The sequence below is a fragment of the Mandrillus leucophaeus genome, unplaced genomic scaffold (assembly GCF_000951045.1).
Source record: "Mandrillus leucophaeus isolate KB7577 unplaced genomic scaffold, Mleu.le_1.0 Scaffold882, whole genome shotgun sequence".
Classification (NCBI taxonomy): domain Eukaryota; kingdom Metazoa; phylum Chordata; class Mammalia; order Primates; family Cercopithecidae; genus Mandrillus; species Mandrillus leucophaeus.
The window spans coordinates 638,293-659,282 of NW_012109608.1; the positions used below are offsets into that span (position 1 = coordinate 638,293).

General features: G+C 36.3%; 1 protein-coding gene and 1 pseudogene across 2 annotated transcripts in view; one reads left to right on the forward strand and one right to left on the reverse strand.

The window, feature by feature from the left end:
- LOC105531406 overlaps nt 1–11,427 on the reverse strand; it is a 58,306-nt pseudogene extending 46,879 nt beyond the window's left edge.
- Nucleotides 10,893–20,990, forward strand: part of TTK (TTK protein kinase) — a 39,631-nt gene continuing 29,533 nt past the window's right edge. Inside the window, exons 1-9 of one of the 2 annotated variants that reach the window (XM_011969330.1) lie at nt 10,893–11,458; nt 12,574–12,726; nt 14,551–14,773; nt 15,122–15,228; nt 17,502–17,645; nt 18,134–18,248; nt 18,424–18,496; nt 18,587–18,681; nt 19,991–20,078. In XM_011969330.1, the coding sequence (XP_011824720.1) occupies nt 12,588–12,726; nt 14,551–14,773; nt 15,122–15,228; nt 17,502–17,645; nt 18,134–18,248; nt 18,424–18,496; nt 18,587–18,681; nt 19,991–20,078 (984 nt within the window). In that variant the 5' untranslated portion in view covers nt 10,893–11,458; nt 12,574–12,587. The remainder of the gene's footprint in view (nt 11,459–12,573; nt 12,727–14,550; nt 14,774–15,121; nt 15,229–17,501; nt 17,646–18,133; nt 18,249–18,423; nt 18,497–18,586; nt 18,682–19,990; nt 20,079–20,990) is intronic. The other variant, XM_011969329.1, reaches the window with a different exon arrangement.

Below are 20,990 nucleotides of genomic sequence, written 5' to 3' on the forward strand. Positions count from 1 at the left end.
AGGAAGGAAGGAAGGAAGGAAGGAAGGAAGGAAGGAAGGAAGGAAGGAAATGAATTGCCATCTGCAGACCAAGGAGAAAGACTTTACCAAAAACTAGGCCTGCTGGCAACTTGACCTTGGGTTTCTATCCTCCGGAACTGTGAGAAAATAAATTTCTGTTTGTTAAGCCACCCAGTCTGTAATATCTTGTTATGGTAGCTTGAACTGACTAATATATATATTTACCCTAAAGACACATTTATTTCCATGTCTATTTGGTTCATCTGACATTTTGATTACTCTAGGTAAACCAAGAAGGGTGATATGGGTTGAATGTCTGTCCTCTCCAAATCTCATGCTAAAATGTAAGTCCCAATGTTGGAGGTGAGGCATAGTGGGAAGTATTGGATCATGGGGGCAGATCCTACATAAATGGCTTAGTGCCATACCCCTGGTGATGAGTGAGTTTTCGCTCAGTTAGTTCATGTGAGATCAACCGTTTAAAAAGAGTCTGGAACCTCCCCCTTTTCTCTCTTGTTCATGCTCTTGCCATGTGACATGCTGGCTCCCCATCACCTCCCACCATGATTGAAAGTTTCCTGAGGCCCTCACCAGAAACCAAGCAGATATTGGCACCATGCTTTTCATATAGCCTGCAGAACCATGAGCCAATTAAACCTCTTTCTTCTTTCATTTATTTTTTGTTGTTATTGAGTCAGAGTCTTTCTCTGTCGCTCAGAATGGAGTGCAGTGGCACGATCTTGGCTAACTGCAACCTCCACCTCCCAGATTCAAGCAATTCTCTTGCCTCAGCCTCCTGAGTTGCCAGGACTACAGGCATGTGCCACCACACCCAGCTATTTTTTTATTTTTAGTAAGAGACCAGGTTTCACCATGTTAGCCAGGCTGGTCTCAAACTCCTGACCTCAAGCAATCCATCTGCCTTGTCCTCCCAAAGTGCTAGGATTACAAGTGTGAGCCACCATGCCCAGCCCTCTTTTCTTTACAAATTACACAACCTCAAAATATTCCTTTATAGCAATGCAAAAATAGCCTAACACAGAAAATTGGTACCAGGAGTGGGGTGTTGCTATAAAGATACCTGAAAATGTGGAAGTGGCTTTGGGACTGGACAATAAGCAGAGAGGTTGGAAGAGTTTGTAGGGCTCAGAAGATGACACAAAGATGAGGGAAAATTTTGAATTCTTAGAATTTAGTTAAATGATCGTGACCAAAATGCTGATAGAGATAGGGATAGTGAAAGCCAGCCTGAGGAGGTCTCAGATGGAAATGAGGAAGTTTTTGGAAACTGGAGTAAAGGCCATAAATGGCTTAGTGCCATACTCTTGGTGATAAGTGAGTTCCTACTCAGTTCACATGAGATCTAGTTGTGGAAAAGAATCTGGGACCTGTCCGTTCTCTGTCTTGCTTCTGCTCCTTCCATGTGCCATTCTGGCTTCTCATTATTTTCCACCATGATTGTAAGCTTCCTGAGGCCTTCACTAGAAGCTGAACAGATGTCGACACCATGCTTTTCATACAGCTTATAGAACCGTGAATCAATTAAACCTCTTTTCTTTATAAATTACCCAGCCTCAGTATAGCAATGCAAAACTGGGCTAACAATAAGGGATATCAACTTATCTCTTAAGAGAGTACACCATGGGAGAGCATTTTATTTTACATTTTCATTTTCTGTTTATCTTTCTTGTTTTAGTTTTGGTGCTCTTATCCAGATCTGTGACCTGGGGGCATGAAGAATGTAGAACATGGTGATAGTGCTGTGCAGTTAGAGGACTTATTCTAATGATTAGGGAATTTATTTCAATGAGATCTCATTTCTTCACTCTGTAGTTTCTGGCAGAGATGTTTTGTTTATTAGCTACTCTGAACTATCTGGGGACCTGTCTTGATAGCTCGTTCCATGAAATGTGTCAAAATCTATTTCTTTCTGATGGTTAATCATAGAGAAATAGTGTTTATTTTCACAGCTCTCTAAAGAATTGTGATATAAAATCTAGGATTAAACTTTAAAGCATTTTAGCTAGACTTCCAGCAGACATACTCACTTCTGATGAATTTCTGCTCTAGATCCATGTCTGAGGATACTTTCAAAATATACCCAAGATCAGAAATCAAAGGCCATTCACCTAGATAACCAAACACTCTTAAGTCTGTTTTCAGAGACCTGTGCCATGATAGGTATTTCTGATTTTAGTGTTTTAGTGTTTAGTAATGACAGCATGGTGTATCTTTTTCCTTATTTTATTTCTATCCCATTTGTGCCTTCATATTTAAAAAGGGTTTAGTGAAGGCAGTGGATAGTTGGTTTGCTTTTTTATACATCCGAAAATCTCTACCATTTTCAGGGAGATTTGATCATGTACATTAATGTGATTATTGTTATAGGTGGATTTAAATATACTGTTTTGCTATCTTTTTTCCATTTTCCTATCTGTTCTTTTTTACTCTTTTCCTCTTTCTCTGCTTCATTAGTATTAAATGAATATTTTTTGTTTTCTGTCTTTTGTTCACTCAGTAGCTATGTTTCTTTGTTTGTTTTGTTGGTTTTTACTTGTCTTTGTTTGATTTTAGTGGCTATTTTAGGGTTTCTAGTAATACTGTCCAATAGATATATAATGTGAACCACATATGCAATTTACATGTTTTCTAATAGCTATGCTTTTAAAAGCTAAAAGAAGCAGGTGAAATTAATTTTAAGACTATTTTAATTTAAAATAATATACCCAATAATTATAATTTCAATTAATAATAATAATATTAATAATTTATAACAGTATATAAATATTAATGGTAAATTTTATACTTTTTACACTATGTCTTTGAAATATGATGTGTATTCTATATTTACAGGACATTCATTTTGGACCAATTACATTTCAAGGGCTCAAGAGCTACATGTGGCTAGTGGTTACCATGATGCACAATGGAGGTTTATAGAGTTCACCTTTAACTTATCACACGTAATATACCAATTTATGCATAGTAGAAAGAAACCTTAAATAATACTCTTTCATTTTCCTCCTCCCATCACTGGTGTGAGTGTTGTCATGTTTCACTTCTCTATATCTTATAAACCTGACAGTATATTGTTACTATCCTTTGCTTTCGTTATCTCTCTCTCTCTCTCTTTTTTTTTTTTTTTCTTTTTTTTGAGATGGGGTCTCACTCTGTTGCCTAGGCTGAAGCACAGTGGCACGATCTCAGGCTGCCTTGGCCTCACAAAGTGCTGGGATTACAGGCATGAGCCACTACACTCAGCCTGCTTTAGTTGTCTCTTAAAGAGATTTCAAAAATAAGAAAAATATCTTTTTACATATCCACATATTTACAATTTCCAGTATTCTTTATTCTTTTATGTAGATTCAGAATTTTTCTGCCTGAAGGCTTCCTTTAATAATTTTTGTAGTGCCATTCTGATGGATTATTTTGGCTTTTGTATGTCTCAAAAAAATCTTTATTTTCCCTTCATAATGAACAGTATTTTTGCTGGAAATAACAAATCTAGGTTTATAGAATTTTTTTCTTTCTCTTTCTGTATTTTAACCCTTTTCCTGTTTGCCCCAATAATACATGCCTGCAACTGTTGTGTTTACCGTGAGATAACTTTGCCACAAAATATCTTACTTTTACTATTTTTGCATCGTTCTAGTACACTGACTTTGGAAATAAAAGACATCATTGTATTTACAACATTCTGAGGCAGGTGAGGTGGCTCACACCTGTAATCCCAATCCTTTGGGAGGCTGAGGCAGGCAGATCACTTGAGGTCAGGAGTTCGAGAACAGCCTAAAAATACAAAATTAGCCAGGCGTGGTGGTGCACACCTGTAATCCCAACTACTCCTAAGGCTGAGGCAGGAGAATTGTTTGAACCTGGGAGGCAGAGGTTACAGTGAGCCGAGATCGCACCACTGCACTCCAGCTTGGGCAACAGAGCAAGAGTCAAAAAAAATAAAAAATAAATAAAATATTTACAATATTCTGTTTTTAGTAGTGGTGTTTTGTATTTCCATTTACAAAACATAGTAATTCTCATTTGCTGAAAATGTCAAATCCTAGAAAACAGTATTTCTTTTTGTTTTTGTTTTTGTTTTTGAGGCGAGTCTTGCTCTCTCTCCCAGTCTGGAGTGCAGTGGAGTGAGATTGTTCTCAGCTCACTGCAAGCTCCGCCTCCCAGGTTCATGCCATTCTCCTGCCTCAGCCTCCTGAGTAGCTGGGACTACAGGCTCCTGCCATTACGCCGGGCTAAATTTTTATTTTTAGTAGAGACGGGGTTTCATCGTGTTAGCCAGGATGGTCTCAATCTCCTGACCTTGTGATCCATCTGCCTTGGCCTCCCAAAGTGCTGGGATTACAGGCATGAGCCACTGTGCCCGGCCAACACAGCATTTCTACATGTGATGTTAACATCATTCTCAAACAGTTGTTGGCTGATGATTCATTTGATGAATCCAATTTTTTCAAAATTGACAATACTGATGATTCAGACAATTCTGATGTTAGTTACATTTAGAAATAACTCCAAGAGCAGTTTTTGCATGTTATTTTCACATTGAAAGTCAGATTGGCTTTAGCCTCGAAAAGCATGTTTATGTAAAATTAAATGAATGCTGGCAGGCCACTGTAGTTTTTACTCCTAAATGAGAAAAGGGTTAAAGATGTCACTCCATTGTTGCCCAGCTTACATTGTTTCTGGCAAGAAGTCTACTGTTATTCTTATGATTGTTCATCTATATGTAATATGTATTTTTCCTCTGGTTGCTTTTAATATTTTCTCTTTATCATTAGTTTTGTCCAATGTAATAATGTGCACAGGTGTTGTTTGCATGAAGTTTACTGTGTTTAGAATCTGTTGAACTTCTTCAATTGGTTTGTTTATGGTTTTCAACATATTTAAACAAATTTTGGCCATTTTTTCTTCAAATATATTCTTCAATTCTCCCTTTCTTTTGAAAACTCCAATCACATGTACATTATGCCACATTAAGTTTTTCTGCAACTCACTGAAGTTCTTTGTATTTTTGTTTCTTTGCTTCTCTGTGCCTTATTTTGCTTAGTTTATTATTGATATGTTTTCAAGTTTAGGATATTTTGTTTTCCAGACTATAATCTATTAATCCTATCCAATATAATTTTTATTTCAGATATTGCATTTTTCATCTCTATACATGTTTTTGATCTTCTCATATATTCCATATTTCTTTTTAATGTGTTTACACTTTTCTCTAATTTCTGGAACATATGGAATACAGTTATAATTACTGTTTGTCTATTAAGTGGATAATCTGTGCCACATCTGCATCTATTTTAATTGACTGATTTCCACCCCCACTTACTCATTTAGATTTACATTTTCCTGCTTAATGTCTAGTAATTTTTTAATTAGATGCCAGACATTATAAATGTGACCCAGTTGGATTTTCTTGTATTTCTATAAATATTCTAGAGCTTTGTCTGATCCTTTTAAGGTTTGCTCGTAAGCTTTTATAGACTGAGCCACTGCGTGCTGTAGGGCTAATTTTGCCCCAGTTCTAAGGCAATATCATGAGTCTTCTACTTGTTGCTTTGTGAACAAAAACTATTTCTTGCCATTTATGAGCTCTTGATATTACTCCCTTTTATTCTTTCCCATGGTTGTTATTTTCCCCTGGTCTTGGGACAGTTTCCACATACACTTGCACTTACCAGTACAGAGCTGGAGACTCACAGACATTCTCTGCAGATTTCCAGAATTCTCACTGTGTTCTGCTCTTTTTCTCTGGTACTCTGTTCTGTGAAATTCACCTGCCTTGGCCATTCCAGACTATGACCTCCATCTTCTTAACTTTAGAATACCAGGCAATTCCTGGGTTCTCCCTTTGTACACTGAAACTTGGAAACTCTCACCAGTAAGTAATCTGGAGGCAACATTATGACTCATTTGTTTGTTTCACTATTCTTAAGGATCACTGTACTGTATTGCCTGATGTCTGATGCTTGAAAACCATTATTTCATTTATTTTGTATAGTTTTTGTTGTTACTGTTGTTTCCAGAGAATAAATCTGGACCATGTTTCTTCATCTTGGCTAGGCTCTAACTGTGTATTTGAGAATTTTATTATTTTTAGAAATCTAAATGTACAGATGTACATTTATCTCTATAAATTGCATATTATCAATTTTGTCCATTTAAAGTATCTTTTAATTTTGTATTTTTTTGTTTTAATTAATATGAAAAGTTAAGCATTATTTTTATATGTTTGTCACACAGATAAGATATGTAGTTTAGAATAAAACTGCAGACAGAGTTCTGAGGACTTCTACTAGGGATCAACCTGAAGTTCTCCTCAAACCATTAACAAGTGATCTTTGAGAAAAATGATCCAGAATTGCAGAACTACTTCACATTAACTGTATGGGAATTACTTGCTCCTTTCTTCCACAAAAACAGTAAGAGAGCCTTTATCATTTTATTTGCCAAAGTTAAGATATTCTGTATTTATGGCCTTCCCTTTTCAAAATACAGAAACAATCAAAATCAGAACTTAGTGTATTCTATATGGCCTGCTCTTAATGCATTCATGTTGGTTTCTAGAGATCTTTGCTTCCAAACAGTTCTGTAATTGATCCCAGAATGGGTCTAAAATCTACACGGAGATTATACAGATTAATAGCTTCCAAATTCTACCTTTTCCAAAAAGGTAAGACTTGTCCATCCATTTCTGGCTTTCTATCATTGCTTCTACTTACTATGACTTTTCAGAGATTGCCAGCAATGTTTCTGGGATTATATTTGCACATTTTTTTCAATATCCTGCTTATTTTCTTCAGGATATTTTGGTATATTAACCAACTATGTGAGGCTCTTTCTATATAGCAGAGACTGAAAATGGATGGATAATTTTTTTTTCTTTTTTTGAGACAGAGTTTCGCTCTTGTTGCCTAGTCTGGAGCGCAATGGCGAGATCTCGGCTCACCACAACCTCTGCTTCCCAGGTTCAAGCTATTCTCTTGCTTCAGCCTTCTGTATAACTGGGATTACAGGCGTGCACCAGCACGCCCGGCTGATTTTGTATTTTTAGTAGAGACGGGGTTTCTCCATGTTGGTCGGGCTGTTCTCGAACTCCTGACCTCAGGTGATCTGCTCCTCCTCAGCCTCCCCAAGTGTTGGGATTACAGGCGTGAGCCATCGCACCCAACACGGATAAATTTTTTTAAAAATTATGGTCAAGTGTGATGGTAGTCACAGACCATCACAATGCCTCCCTGCACTTTGGGAGGCTGAGATGGGTGCATTGCTTGAGCTAAGGAGTTTGAGAACAGCCTGGGCAACATGGCAAAACCCTGTCTCTACAAAAAATACAACAATTAGTCAGGCATAGTGGCATGCACCTGTAGTATCAGTTACTTGGGAGTCTCAGGTGGAAGTATGGCTTGAGTTCAGGAGGTAGAAGTTGCAGAGAACCAAGATTATACCACTGCACTCCAGCCTGGGTGACAGAGCCAGACCCTATCTCTCTCTCTCTCTCTCTTTCTCTCTCTCTCTCTCTCTCACACACACACACACACACACACACGTTTGTGTCAGAGAATTTAAATGGAATTTAAATGTCTTTCTTATATAACCTGTCCTATATTTATTTATTTATTTTTAAGATTGTCGGTCTGACTACTATTCTTCATATTGGAGAAAAAAGAAAAATAGGAACTGAGAATCCTACTTTTCTTCTGTTATTTGTTAGCATAGTTTGTTGCCTGCATGATTAAATAATACCTGATGTCCAAGTAGTGGTCCTAACTTGTCACTGCTATTTTCCTTTGTAGAACACAATCTAAACTGTCATTGCTGTTTTTCTTTGTTATCTATGAGGTATGTTGTTACCTGTCCTTGGCATTATTTTATTTCGTGTATGGCTTGGTCCATTCTGTGATAGTTAGCTTTCCTGACAGTATTCATACAATTCTCAACATTCTTATGGGCTCACTCCTAAATGCACTAAAATCAGCATACACTAGTAATGTTTTATCCAGAATAAACCACCATAAAGCAGCACACAACTGATTGCATGCTGTAAGAACTGGATTTATTATTGATCAGAAATTTAACTTTTGCATACACACAAAAGAAATCCATGTATAATAATTAGTTTTTAAAAATCAAAGTCTGGGCCTTACTGAGCTTGTGTAACAATGACCTCAATAATTGAATAAAAAACTCCTTAGAGGGGATTAAAATAAATAAGTAAATAAATAATGGAATAAAAAAGGCAGCTGTGCTGACTGAAAAGTCAAAGATTAGCAAAAAAAGTGACATGATGCTAATGACAAAGTTAAATAGTTCAAACTTTCATTTATGTGACAAAAATGTGAAACTTACCATCTTAAAATAAGTCATAATCTTATGGCTAATTTTATTGCTTTGTGAAAGGCTTGACTCTGAAAATGAAAAAGTTTATTCACTGTCAGATGCAGCTGATTTTAAGCCAAATGAGAAATTGTGATGCAAGAAGTATACAAATGTGTTAAATAAAATAGGATTCTTAAATACTCTAATGGTTGTAAATGTTAGTATTTAGCTAACATTTACTAAGTGCCTACAAATGTACCAGGCACCGTTCTAAGCACTGAGGATGCTGTAATGAACAAAATAGACAAAAATTCCTGTACTATGGAGTTTACATTCTAGTGGGGGTAAAGTTTGGAAAGTCAGAAAATAAACAAGATAAATAAATAGGTCAAATAGGTAAAACTGTAGGATTTTACAGATCACCACTGTCCAATGGAAATACAATGTAAGCCATATATGTAATTTTCAATTTCCTACTAGCCATAGTAAAGTGTAAAACAGGTGAAATTGCATTTTCATAAGCTTTTAATTTTTGAATAATTCTTAATTTACAAAAAATTCTAAATGTATTAAATAGTACGGAGAATTGCTGCAGACTGTTCATTCAGTTTTTCTGTTGTTAAGATCTTGCATTACTGTGATGCATTTTTCAAAACCAAGGAACCAACATTGGTGCATTATCATTAACTAAACCTCAGACTTAATTTGAATTTTACTAATTTTTCCATTAATGTCATCCTCCTGTTTCAGGATCCAGTTTACGATATCACAGTGCATTTAGTTGTCATGTCTTCTTAGTCTCCTCTGGTCTGTGATGGAGTATATTAATTTTAATAATATATTTTATTTAACTCAATATAGCAAAAATATCATTTTAACCTGTAATTGATATTTTTAAAATTATCAATGTTTATTACTTTTTCTTATTCAGTCTTCAAAATCCAGAGTGTATTTTATACTTAACAGTACATCACATTTCTTACTCAGACACTTTCATTGGAAATACTTCATCTGCATTTGCATCCCACAAAATTTACAGTTGAAAAAGTAGGTTCATATACTTAGGTTGTTCCAAGTATACTTAAAAGTCTTCCAATAAATTCATGACTAATGCAAGTTTAGAAAAAATAAAAAAAAATTACTTTAAAAAGTTTTAAAATAATCCCATTAGATATCAGTTTTCAAATTTAAATCTAAATTTAATCAATTAAGGTTAATTAATTTAAAAATTCAGTTCCCAGTTGCACTAGACATATTCAAGTGCTCAATAGCCACTGACCATCATAAGGACTTTTGGTTTTATTCCGAGCTAGAAAGGGAGCACTGAAGGGTTTTGAGCAAAGTAGTGACATAATCTGATTTAAGATGACTTTGCTATGTCAGAGAATAAATTGAGGTGAGGCAAGGGCAGAAGCAGGGAGACCAGCCAGGAGGCTACTGCACGTAACATCAGGTAAGTGATGAAGGTGCCTTGGACTAAAGTGGTGGCAGTGGAGGTGGGGAGAACTGGTAGGAGTCCAGGAATCTCTTGTGCTAGCCCTGACTCAATCTGCTTATGAATTAGATGAGGGATCTGGATGACACAAAGGTTTTGGGGCTAAAAAATTTAGGACAATGAATTTGTCTTTTTAGATTTTGTAAAAAACATATTTGGGTAGGAATATCAGGGGCTTGGTTTTGGACATTTTGAGTTCAAGATGCGTATGAGACATGTAAGTGAAGATAATAAGTAGGCAGTGGATATCGGAGTATGGAGTTGAGGAGAGCTCAGCTGGTGATAAACATTTGGGAGCCATCAACATATAGATGGTATTTAAAGATAGAAGACTGGAGGAGACTACCACACGAAAGTACAGAAAGAAGTGTTAGGGTGAGGTCGCCCAGCAACAGTATTTTCAGGAAAATGCAAGCTTTGAGATCAGGCCGCAAACAGATCAACGAGAATTGAAGGAATAATAAACTCTTTCCAGGCAAAAGCAGCATTAGATGCAATGGTGCAAAGGTAAGTGATTAGCCAACCATGGTATAGCAAGTCATTTCTGCTCTGCTGAAGCAGAAATACCAGCTAGCTGACACAGAAAGATGCATTAAGTGATTGACAAGGGCTCTCATGCTGACTGGGTGACTATCCAGAGCTGGGAATGTGAGGGTTCTAAGGACAGCTTTAGAGTTAACAAGTGACAGCTGCAGTTAGTTTCCTATACATACACAAAACCAACCCGTCCTACCACCGAACATACGTCATAATGCTGGCACAACAGACACATCCCTTTTAGTTTTGCAGACGAGGAGTAACTGTTGCCCTGGACCACAAAGCCACTTAGCAGCAGAGCCTCGCACCCGCAAAGATTACTAGGGAGATGTTTTTACCCCTGAGGACACCTGAGCCCTTAAGTGGGGCAGGCTCGGAGGGAGGGGGGCTGATAAGGCGAGTTCAGGCAGGGCAATCATGATGGGCGCTTGAGTTCTGCGCAGAATTTTGACAAGGGGGAGGGTCCTGGCTTGAAGATAAAGCAAGGAGTCATTTAAGGATAATGGAAGGGCATAAGCGGAAGCTCAAGCATAAAAAGCACTGAAATTCTTGAGCTGGCGGCAGGGCTGAACGTAGCCCAGTTAAAGATCCTTTCTTGCCACATCCTCTCTAAGCCAGGCTGTGAGTACCGCGTGGAACGAAGGAGAAGAGTGGCGGTGAGGTCAGTAAAGAGCCGACCCAAGGTGCATCTTTTAGGTCCGGATGCTGGGAGCAGCCGTCCCCGCCCCTATATTCCTCTCACCAGGTAGGTTTGCCCGGGAGTGGCTACCTCCCAGGCAGAAATTCGGCCTGGTTAAACTGGAAAGAGCAAGAAAGCCCGCCCACTGGCGCCCGGGGAACGCCTGCAAAGTGCCAGCACCCTACCAACCCAGGCACCTCACCGGTGCGGACGCGGCCGCGGGCTCTTCCGGGGCGGGCCTCGCCTGACGCAGGGGGAGGGGCGGCCCCGTCGCACACGAACCAATCACGACAGACGCTTCTACGTGGCTAGCATTGACCAACTGGAGACCGTGGAGATAGCGACGGGGAAATTCAAACGTGTTTGCGGAAAGGAGTTTAGGTTCCATCTTTTCATTTCCTCAGCGCCGCTTCCAGTGGGTAAGTTCTCTCCCACCGGCGCACCGGCGTACTGAGGAACGGCCGCAGCCGGTGTAGGGGCTCATTGTCAACGCCGGTCGGTGAGAGGTGGGGCGAGGTGGGGGCAGCTTGCAGCCGGATATTCGACGCGGCTAAACAAGCTGGAGGGGGAGGGGAGGCTCGGTGCCTCAGCGCGTCTGGCCGGTGGGGTGATGCTGGAGGTTTTGTTGAGGAAGTAAGAAGTGGGTGTGGCCCACGCTGGAAAGAAGGGGTGGTGGGGTACCTCCGCACAAGATCGTTTTCCAAAGACGATCTCTCTTGTTTTGCGGGTTGGAACTGGGAAAGAAAGGGGTGGCCGTGATCTGACAGTTACCTTTCAAACCTCTCTTAAAAGGTGGAGTGATACCTTGCTGCAACTTTATGACTTCTTCATTGTTAAATCCGAAGACGGGGCAGCATTGTTATCAGTCACACTGAGTTGGTGTTTGAGAGGCACAAAGATACGATTAACAGTAAGACTGCAGACACTTTATTGAACAAACACCACCACCATGCAGATAAGCAAGTGCTCAGTACCAGTACAGTAGTTTCTTAGTGTTGGATTAAGGTAGCAAATCATGATTCTGCTAGATATGCACAAGAATAAACCTGTGGATTTCTTAATTATCAGTAAAGCCCCATCATGTTCATATTTTGCTTTGAAAGCACTTGCACGGTGAAGATTTACTCACGTAAAGCAGGCGAATAAAAGAATTGTTATTCTCGTTGCCAAATTCTTTGCCTATGTCACTACCAGAATCCAAGCAATCTTTATGTGTATGTAGCTTCCAGAATCCAAGCAAACACTCCATCATATTTTTTTAAGTGACACTAAATTTGCAGATTTCTAGAGTGATTTCTAGAGTATGACGTCATTGATGTTATATTGGGGGGAAAAGTGTACTTGGCCTATGAAACCTTGCTGAATAAATTACAAAGATGTGTACCTTGTTGTTGTGCACTTAGCTCCATTAATACTAGCCTAGTAATAGCTGCGTTTAGATGTGTTCACAAAACGAATGCTTTAGTCGTCTGGGTTCTAAAAAGCTAGCACATTTTTTTTCTTTGATGCTAAATAGGAATTATGACTAGTTCAGTTTTTTTCTTAGAAATGGAGTCCGAGGATTTAAGTGGCAGAGAATTGACAATTGATTCCATAATGAACAAAGTGAGAGACATTAAAAATAAGTTTAAAAATGAAGACCTTACTGATGAACTAAGCTTGAATAAAATTTCTGCTGATACTACAGGTGAGTTTTTCTTTTCTTTTAAGTTATTAACTGTTTGTTGGGTGTCCTCTAAGGTAAAGAAGTAGGTAGTACTAATCACTTTAAAATTTACTCATGTGTTTATTGTCTTTCACCTCCACTAGAATGTAGGCTACATGAGGGCAGGGTTTTTATCTGTTATATCCACAGAACTTTGGTGTCTGGCACATGGTAGGCAGGTACTTAAACATTTATTGAACAATGATTAATAGGTGAAGGTGCCCAGAGTTTAATACGCTAGCTCTTCTAAAAGTATTAGCTCAGAAGCCTGATTCTTTACTGTATTTCAAATGGTTGGTCATTTGAATGGTGACCTTTGGATAATTTTGTTACATGTATACTAACCATTAAATAGATGAGAAATTGAAAATAAGTGGAAGAACCTGTGATCTAATCATGGTGGCTGACTGTGTTCACTTTGAAAAAACCTAGAAAATGATAGTTTTGGTGTTAAGTAAAATCTTAATAGAGTATAATTGTACTTAATTATGTCACACTAACAAAGGTTGTACCTCAAGGCAATTGAGTATTTTAAGTATTGAGGAAGATTCAAAGGTGCTTGAAACCATAGTTTCTTTCTAGGTGAGAATTTATATATTCACTATGCTACACTGTAATGCATGCTGGGCATCATAGGAATACTAGCATGATAAAACACAAATGTTTTATTTGTTGATTAGAGGAAGAATAGGGTCCTCAGGCACGAGGAATGTATCTGCAAAGCCACAGATGAAAATGTGTGTTTTAGACATTTCACAGACTAATTTCTTAGGAAAGCAATAGGAGGTAAAAATAGAAAAAGTCAGGCCAAATTAAATTTAAAACGACAAAGCAAAGTTATGCATGCACTATATTTTAGTAGAAAGTAGAAACAAATTTTATTTGTAAAAGTAAAGGTGTAGGCTTTGTTGAAAGTGACTGAAATTTATAGAAGGAATGATAGCTTCTCTGGAAATCTGAATTTAATAATACTTAGTAATAACCAAAATATCCTGAACAGAAGACTGACATTCAAGTTATCTTTTTAAAAAACTAACACTGAAGAAACTAAAAAGTACATTACACTGTGAAAATTTTGTCTGAAGATTATTCTTGCTGTTTCTGTTGGTTGGGGTTCCACAGAGAGAAACCTGACCGTCACTAGAGGTCCTATAAATTCCAAAGGTCTACACCATGGTAACTATGAGTTTGTTGGACCAAGAAATTATCAGGGCCTCTAGGAGAAATACAGGTTACTTGGAGAGAAGAAAATGATTATATCATTTGTTTATTTTTTTATTGTAAAGCTGGTTTGGTTGTTTTACAAGTAAGTATGAGGTATACAGAGATAACGTTGAATGAGTAAGGTTGTAAAGAAGATTATATTAGGACCGGAGCAGTAAGTTTAATGAATAAATCATTGAAGGGAGAATTTTCTAAGTTAATTAGTACAGGTGGTGGTGGGAGAGATTTAGTTTTCTATGGATAGGTAGGATGCTAAAATTGTAGTTATCCTGCAACAGCATAAAATTTTCTTAAACTACATCCAGTTTTTAAAGGCTACTTACAAAAAATCCCACTTATTTTCAGATTTTTTTCTTTTCTTCAAAATATGTAACTTTTGGATAAAGTATACCTAGATAAAAGATAAATATACAATAAATAAGTTACATTTATATGAACTTTTACAATTTTAAAAAGTATTACAAGGACTTTATGTACATTGATACTGTGAGTACAAATGCTTGACTATATTTTGAAGGAAAACTGCAATTTGGCATTTGTTTTATGTCTTCTCTTGTGATATATTTTGTTCCCCTTATTTAGATAACTCGGGAACTGTTAACCAAATTATGATGATGGCAAACAGCCCAGAGGACTGGTTGAGTTTGTTGCTCAAACTAGAGAAAAACAGTGTTCCTCTAAGTGATGCTCTTTTAAATAAATTGATTGGTCGTTACAGTCAAGCAATTGAAGCACTTCCCCCAGATAAATATGGCCAAAATGAGAGTTTTGCTAGAATTCAAGTGAGATTTGCTGAATTAAAAGCGTAAGTACTAGCATTTTAACTGTGTTTAACTATGTTACATAATATGTAACCACCTTGCAAAGGGAGAAAATAAAAACATGTCAGTATTGTGAGAAAATTAATATTTTTTTACCAAATACTTTTGCTTCTAATTAACAAGAGACTAATGTAAACTCTTTTCTATGCACATTTCCACAAAAGTTTACTTAAACTGTCTAAAAAGATTTTTAAAAAATAACTTACTAGTATTTAATTTTATCCACAGAAAAAAGCAATATCCCATGTCTTTTGGAAAATTGAATGAAGCATTATCAAATTTAAGTAGCTGTGTTCTTTTTCTTAAATTTTGACTCAGATCTTTTATTACAGTATTCAAGAGCCAGATGATGCACGTGACTACTTTCAAATGGCCAGAGCAAACTGCAAGAAATTTGCTTTTGTTCATATATCTTTTGCACAATTTGAACTGTCACAAGGTAATCTGAAAATGTCAAATTCAAATTTTAAGTGAAGGATAACTTACTACAACTTACATTCTAATATTAAATGATATATATGCAGTGGAAATTTGAGGCAAAAGGCATTAAGTTGATCAGATGAGAATATGGGGGGGAAAATGCCACCTAAACGTAATTGCCGAGAATATCTCTTATACTAGCTTTTCCATGTATAAAGAGTAATCCAGGGAAATGAGCATGAACATTGTCTATGTGCTACTAGTTAGATTCAGGAAATGTCTAAAGGAAAGTAGCTGCTTCACTGAGTATTTGTAGGAAGAAGGATATCAGATATTTAAGCTCTAGCTTGAGTATCTAGAGCTTACATAAACTTTTCTTATGCTATGGTTTCATAGCACCAAAATGTACATTAAAGTGTAGCTGTGTAGCTTAACGGTCAGGTAAACTATATGTGTGTGTGTAGCGTTAACTGGTAGTTCTTTAAAATAAGTAAACTGCTGTAGAAACTATTTCTTATTCACTTGGTTCTTCATAGTCTGGATTTTTTTGGGTAAGACCAAGACAATCTCTTCCTAAGACATTTTTAACCTGGCCATTCTTTAGTCTTTTCTCATTTTCCGGGGCCTTTCGATAACATCCTCAGTCTGCTCTCTGGCCAGGTGTTTCCATTCTCCCACTGCCTTGTTTCTGCTACAACTGTGATCCAGTTTACTGCCAGTGATAAACATATTAACACTATTGGAAGAATCCCCGTGATGGTTTCCATAGCAGGGATTGGTCACTGGAGAGTATTCCCCAGGATTGAGGCTGGAGAAGAGAATTATATGACTCAGAAATGATTTGAGAACCCTGAATTTTTACCCATTCAGATGATTTCTGAGTCCTAGTAATCGTCTTCTCCAATATGTCCTTTGCTCTGTCAGGTTACTTTTTAGAACTATTATCCCTTTCTTCCTTAGAAAAATGGATTCCTCCTTGCTTGTTAGAGAAAATTTGGCAAGGCTTCTTTCTCTCCATTCTACTTCAAAATTTCTTGAGGTATCGTGGCTCTCAATAACAACCATAAATTTTACATCTTTAGAACACATAAATATTGAAACTCTTAAATTGAGTTATCTGTTAAAAAAGATGAACTTTATCTATACCACTTTGTCTGCAGTGTGGTGGTAATGCACAGTGATGCAGTGTGGTCAAATGCATTGCACAGTAGTGCATTGTGGTCAAATTATGATTATTTTGAGCACAGTTGATGGCTTGACTGCCAGGAAATAATGCAACATCCCTGAAACCCTATGCACGGTCTGTTGTGTGTGTATTTTTATAGGGATGGAGGACATTTCAGTTTTTACCAGATTCTTAAAGAAATCTCAGATCTCAGTACTAAGCTCTCTGATTAATTAAGCTTCTTAATTCTAATCTAAGCCTTTCTCTCTTTTGTCGTGCTAAAATACACAACACATGAAATTCTACCACTACTGAATAAATGTAGACTTAATCACTATCAAAGATATTTTTAAAAATTTATAAACTACCAGAAGCTAGAGATCATCTCCTAAGCATTTTTATACCCTAAGTGCCAAGTGCATAGCATAGTTCAGTGGCTCCCATAAATGTTGATAATATTCTGTAAGATATATGATGTATACATTTAAAGTAAGTCAAATGCTAGGGGTAAGTTTACCAATTTGTTTGGTAATCGGTCCATACTCAGAAAGACAATTATGATAGTTCCTCCGTTATTCTGCATTCTTTTTCAGGCTGATATAGCTGAGTGTGATAGCTAAAGATTAATCTGTATTTATTACGTTTTTCCCCCAAAATTCTTTTGATGGAAGATGCTGTTTAACAAAAGATGTCATCCTTCCCTTAACTAAATGTCATTATGAATGATACTTATTACAGCATGTTGTAAGAGACTGATGCTCTTAATATCTAGAACACCCTCCTGTTTCTAACTGTTGTGATTGACCTTTGCTGTCCCCTCTTGGTAACTGCTTTGTTACACTTCTGTTACTTCTGAAAGTGAATGGTGGTAATAAACTAACGCACGATTACGTCAGCTCCATGTTGCAAGGAAACTATTTGGTATGCATTGTTATCAGAAGAGAGTTGATTATCTGCATAAGAAGTGAGAGATTGCTTACTTGCCTATGAAATAAAGTACGTGAGCCTTGGAATAAATATTCTTTTAAAGTCTTTTTGAGTTTTTTTCCTAGGTCCTGATAAATAAATATCTGGGTGGTGGGTAAAGATTACTGCCTAAAAATGATAAGTATCTTTTGCTTTGTTAGGTAATGTCAAAAAAAGTAAACAACTTCTTCAAAAAGCTGTGGAACGTGGAGCAGTACCACTAGAAATGCTGGAAATTGCCCTACGGAATTTAAACCTCCAAAAAAAGCAGCTGCTTTCAGAGGAGGAAAAGAAGACTTTATCAGGTAACTATTAATGTATACTAATACTTTTCTGTGGTCGGTAGTACTTCAAATAAAGATTCAGGATAATATTTTATAGAAAAGTATTATTTATGTAGAATGGTTAAAATCTAAGATTAAGTTGTAAAGGAAGTTAAGACTTTGAGAAGTAAAAAAGTCTTTACGACCCTGTGCAAATTTGTCTTTTTTGCTAAATAAACTTTTGTTAACACATGAAAAACAACTCTAAGCAAGAGAATGGTTTTTTTTTTTTTTTTTTGCTTTTGGAAATACAGAATGTGCTTTTACCCTGGGGAAACAGTTATATAATTTAAGAGAATTTGAAGAAGTAGTTAAAGAATTATCTTGGTAACATCTTCATGTCTGCATATCTTACTTGGGGTCAAGTATTTACTATGAGTTGACTTCTAAAATATTCTTATTTATAAGATTACTTTTTTGTACTTTTCTTATTTCTAACAAATTTAATCATCGTTTCAAAATTTTTACAGCATCTATGGTATTAACTGCCCAAGAATCATTTTCCAGTTCACTTGGGCATTTACAGAATAGGAACAACAGTTGTGATTCCAGAGGACAGACTACCAAAGCCCGGTTTTTGTATGGGTAAGGAAATGGAAACAGTTTTTAAATGTTCATCTTCTATATAAATACATCTGTGTTTTTTAATTTAATTACCTGTATCTATATATATGTTTTCGTGTGTGATAATGTTTAGCAGTAGAGTAGAAATACATATTAATATTCTTGGAAAAATTGGGGGTATTTTCTTTCTGTTTAGAGAGAACATGCCCCCACAAGATGCAGAAATAGGTTATCGGAATTCATTGAAACAAACCAACAAAACTAAACAGGTAAGTTACTTTCAATCTGCTTGATTAAGGTGGTGATAGTTAAGTCTTAATTTCCTAGTTGGTTATTTTAATCTTTCAAAATATTTTTAGTCATGCCCATTTGGAAGAGTCCCACTTAACCTTCTAAATAGCCCAGACTGTGATGTGAAGACAGATGATTCAGTTGTACCTTGTTTTATAAAAAGGTATGTTGAGTTTTAATTTTTAAAATTTGTTGTCCATATGTGAAGATTGATGGCAGAATGGTCTTAAAGTCTTTTACTGAGCAATAGTAATTATGATTAAGTTTTTATTCAGTTTTAGAAGATACTGAGTCTCTAAATGCTGTCAGGAACAAAGGAATGAGTGGAAAAAATAACTTTGTTTTGCTTTTCACTTATTAAAAATATTCATTAAAGGAACTTTAAAAATTAGGAAAAAATATTAAGCCAACATTAAGCTTAAAAGACTGATATTTGAGGATTTCTCACTTATGGGTAGGCTGTCTGCTAAGAATCTCTTCCTGCTGTGTTCGAGAGTCTCCATAATGGGTAGAAGGAGGTCTGGGAACAAATATTTGCTCCAGGTAGTTCAAGGGGAGAATTGCTGTCAGTGGGAAAGATGATGATTCTTTTGCTTCAGAGTCTAGGGCTTCAAGAAGTGGGACAGGTTAGGTACAGATGAAATATTGTTCATCACATCCAGTGTGTTCCCCTTCCCTCAATTTGCGTGTTTATTCCCTGTTAAGAAATGGAAATGTAACATCTAGCTCAGCTAAAGGAGAATTATTTTGGTCTATTCTTAATTTTGACCACCATTTGTAATATTTATATTAGAAAAGGCTCTTTACAGTCCAGAGAATCATTTTGCAAATAAACTTTAGAAATACAACGATTGTTTTTAGTTAACATCTTTTATAATTAAATTTCTATTATATTTAGACTTGACTAAACATTGACATTAAAAGAACATTTTGGTTGTCAAGGTTAAGCTTTAAAGTCTTGTCACTATCATTCCATCTTGTTCATCTCTATTTCAAATACCTAGCTCAAGAATAAAGGAGACTTTCTCCCACTCCAAAAAATTAAAAATAAAAACAGAAAAACTCCAGACATTTTCTTGGTTCCTATTAATGATAGACAATGCTAGGTACTGTGGAGGTCCACAGAAGTGCTATACCCTGGTTCTTATCCTTTAGCTATTTGTAATTGGAAATGTAGTTTCATTTACATACTTTGCCTTTCCCACAGTCTAACCCTAACTCCAATTGCTATTGATTAGATAATGAAGAAGTAGGCAATCACCTATCTCTTGTCACTTTTGTCATTGCCCAGAACCTAATTTTGTTAGCTGTCACCTTTGTATTGGAATTATGTCACTTTAAAAAATGTCCTTTTAAGAGTTTTTTTAAATAAAAAGTATTTATATTAAAAATCCAACTTAAGATGAGAAAATACATTGAAATTTTTTTTTTTCAAATTTAATATTAAAATTATTTTGTTTCATGGGTAAAAGACAAACCTCTAGATCAGAATGCCGAGATTTGGTTGTGGCCGGATCTAAACCAAGTGGAAATGATTCCTGTGAATTGAGAAATTTAAAGGTATTTTAATTCTATGTCATTATATGAAGCAAGGGTTCCTGATCTGGGAAGATCAGGATTCATGGAGCTTTTTCTGGGGAAAGGGTTTATAAATAGTTCATGTATCTCCAACAGTGTTCCTCCATACCCCAAGAGGTGTGGGACTACCAGTGGGAAGTTGGTGCAGAAGTCCTAGACTATGTTTCTCCAAGATTAAAGTGGTAGAGCAAGGATCAACAGTCTCTTAAGAGAATCATGAAGTAGTATTTATTATGCATGTGTTTAAGCAGATAGTTGGCCTGGGTTTGAGAATACATGACTGGGGGAGCTATTGTGTCTTAAGTTTTGTTTTTTGTTATGTTTAATCATATGATTCTGGTAAGACATCTTAGAAAAAGAAAAATGAGAGAGTAAATTGAGTTAGGGCAGAGGTGAGGACATAAATTATCAATCCTGACTTCCTGACATGGCAGAGTAACTGTGTGGACTTAAAGGAAATAATTTTAGTTCCTTCTACACTGTGATTTTTAGTGGTTATACTATTATTATAATTGAGTTAAACCCCTGGCATCATGCTGTGGGTCTGTTCAATTTTATGTTCTTTGTAATACCTCCCTCTTTCATGATCTATGCTTTAAGTATTAATTTTTTTCTAATCCTGGCTGTCCTAGAGAACAGTGCAGAATTGTATCAAAAAGATTGCTCTCTGGATTTAGAGTAACTACTGTCTTAAATTATACAGTTATTAATTTTGACTTGTTATTTTTGGTGATAAAATAGCCATCAAAGTAACAAAATACTTAAATCTTCTTTCTTGTCATGAGGCATACTCTATGTTGAATTTAAACTTTCTAACCCTTTCCATCTTTAAATGAAATATTAGCAATTGATTAATACATCCACTGAAAGCAAATTGGCCAGATTTATGGTTAT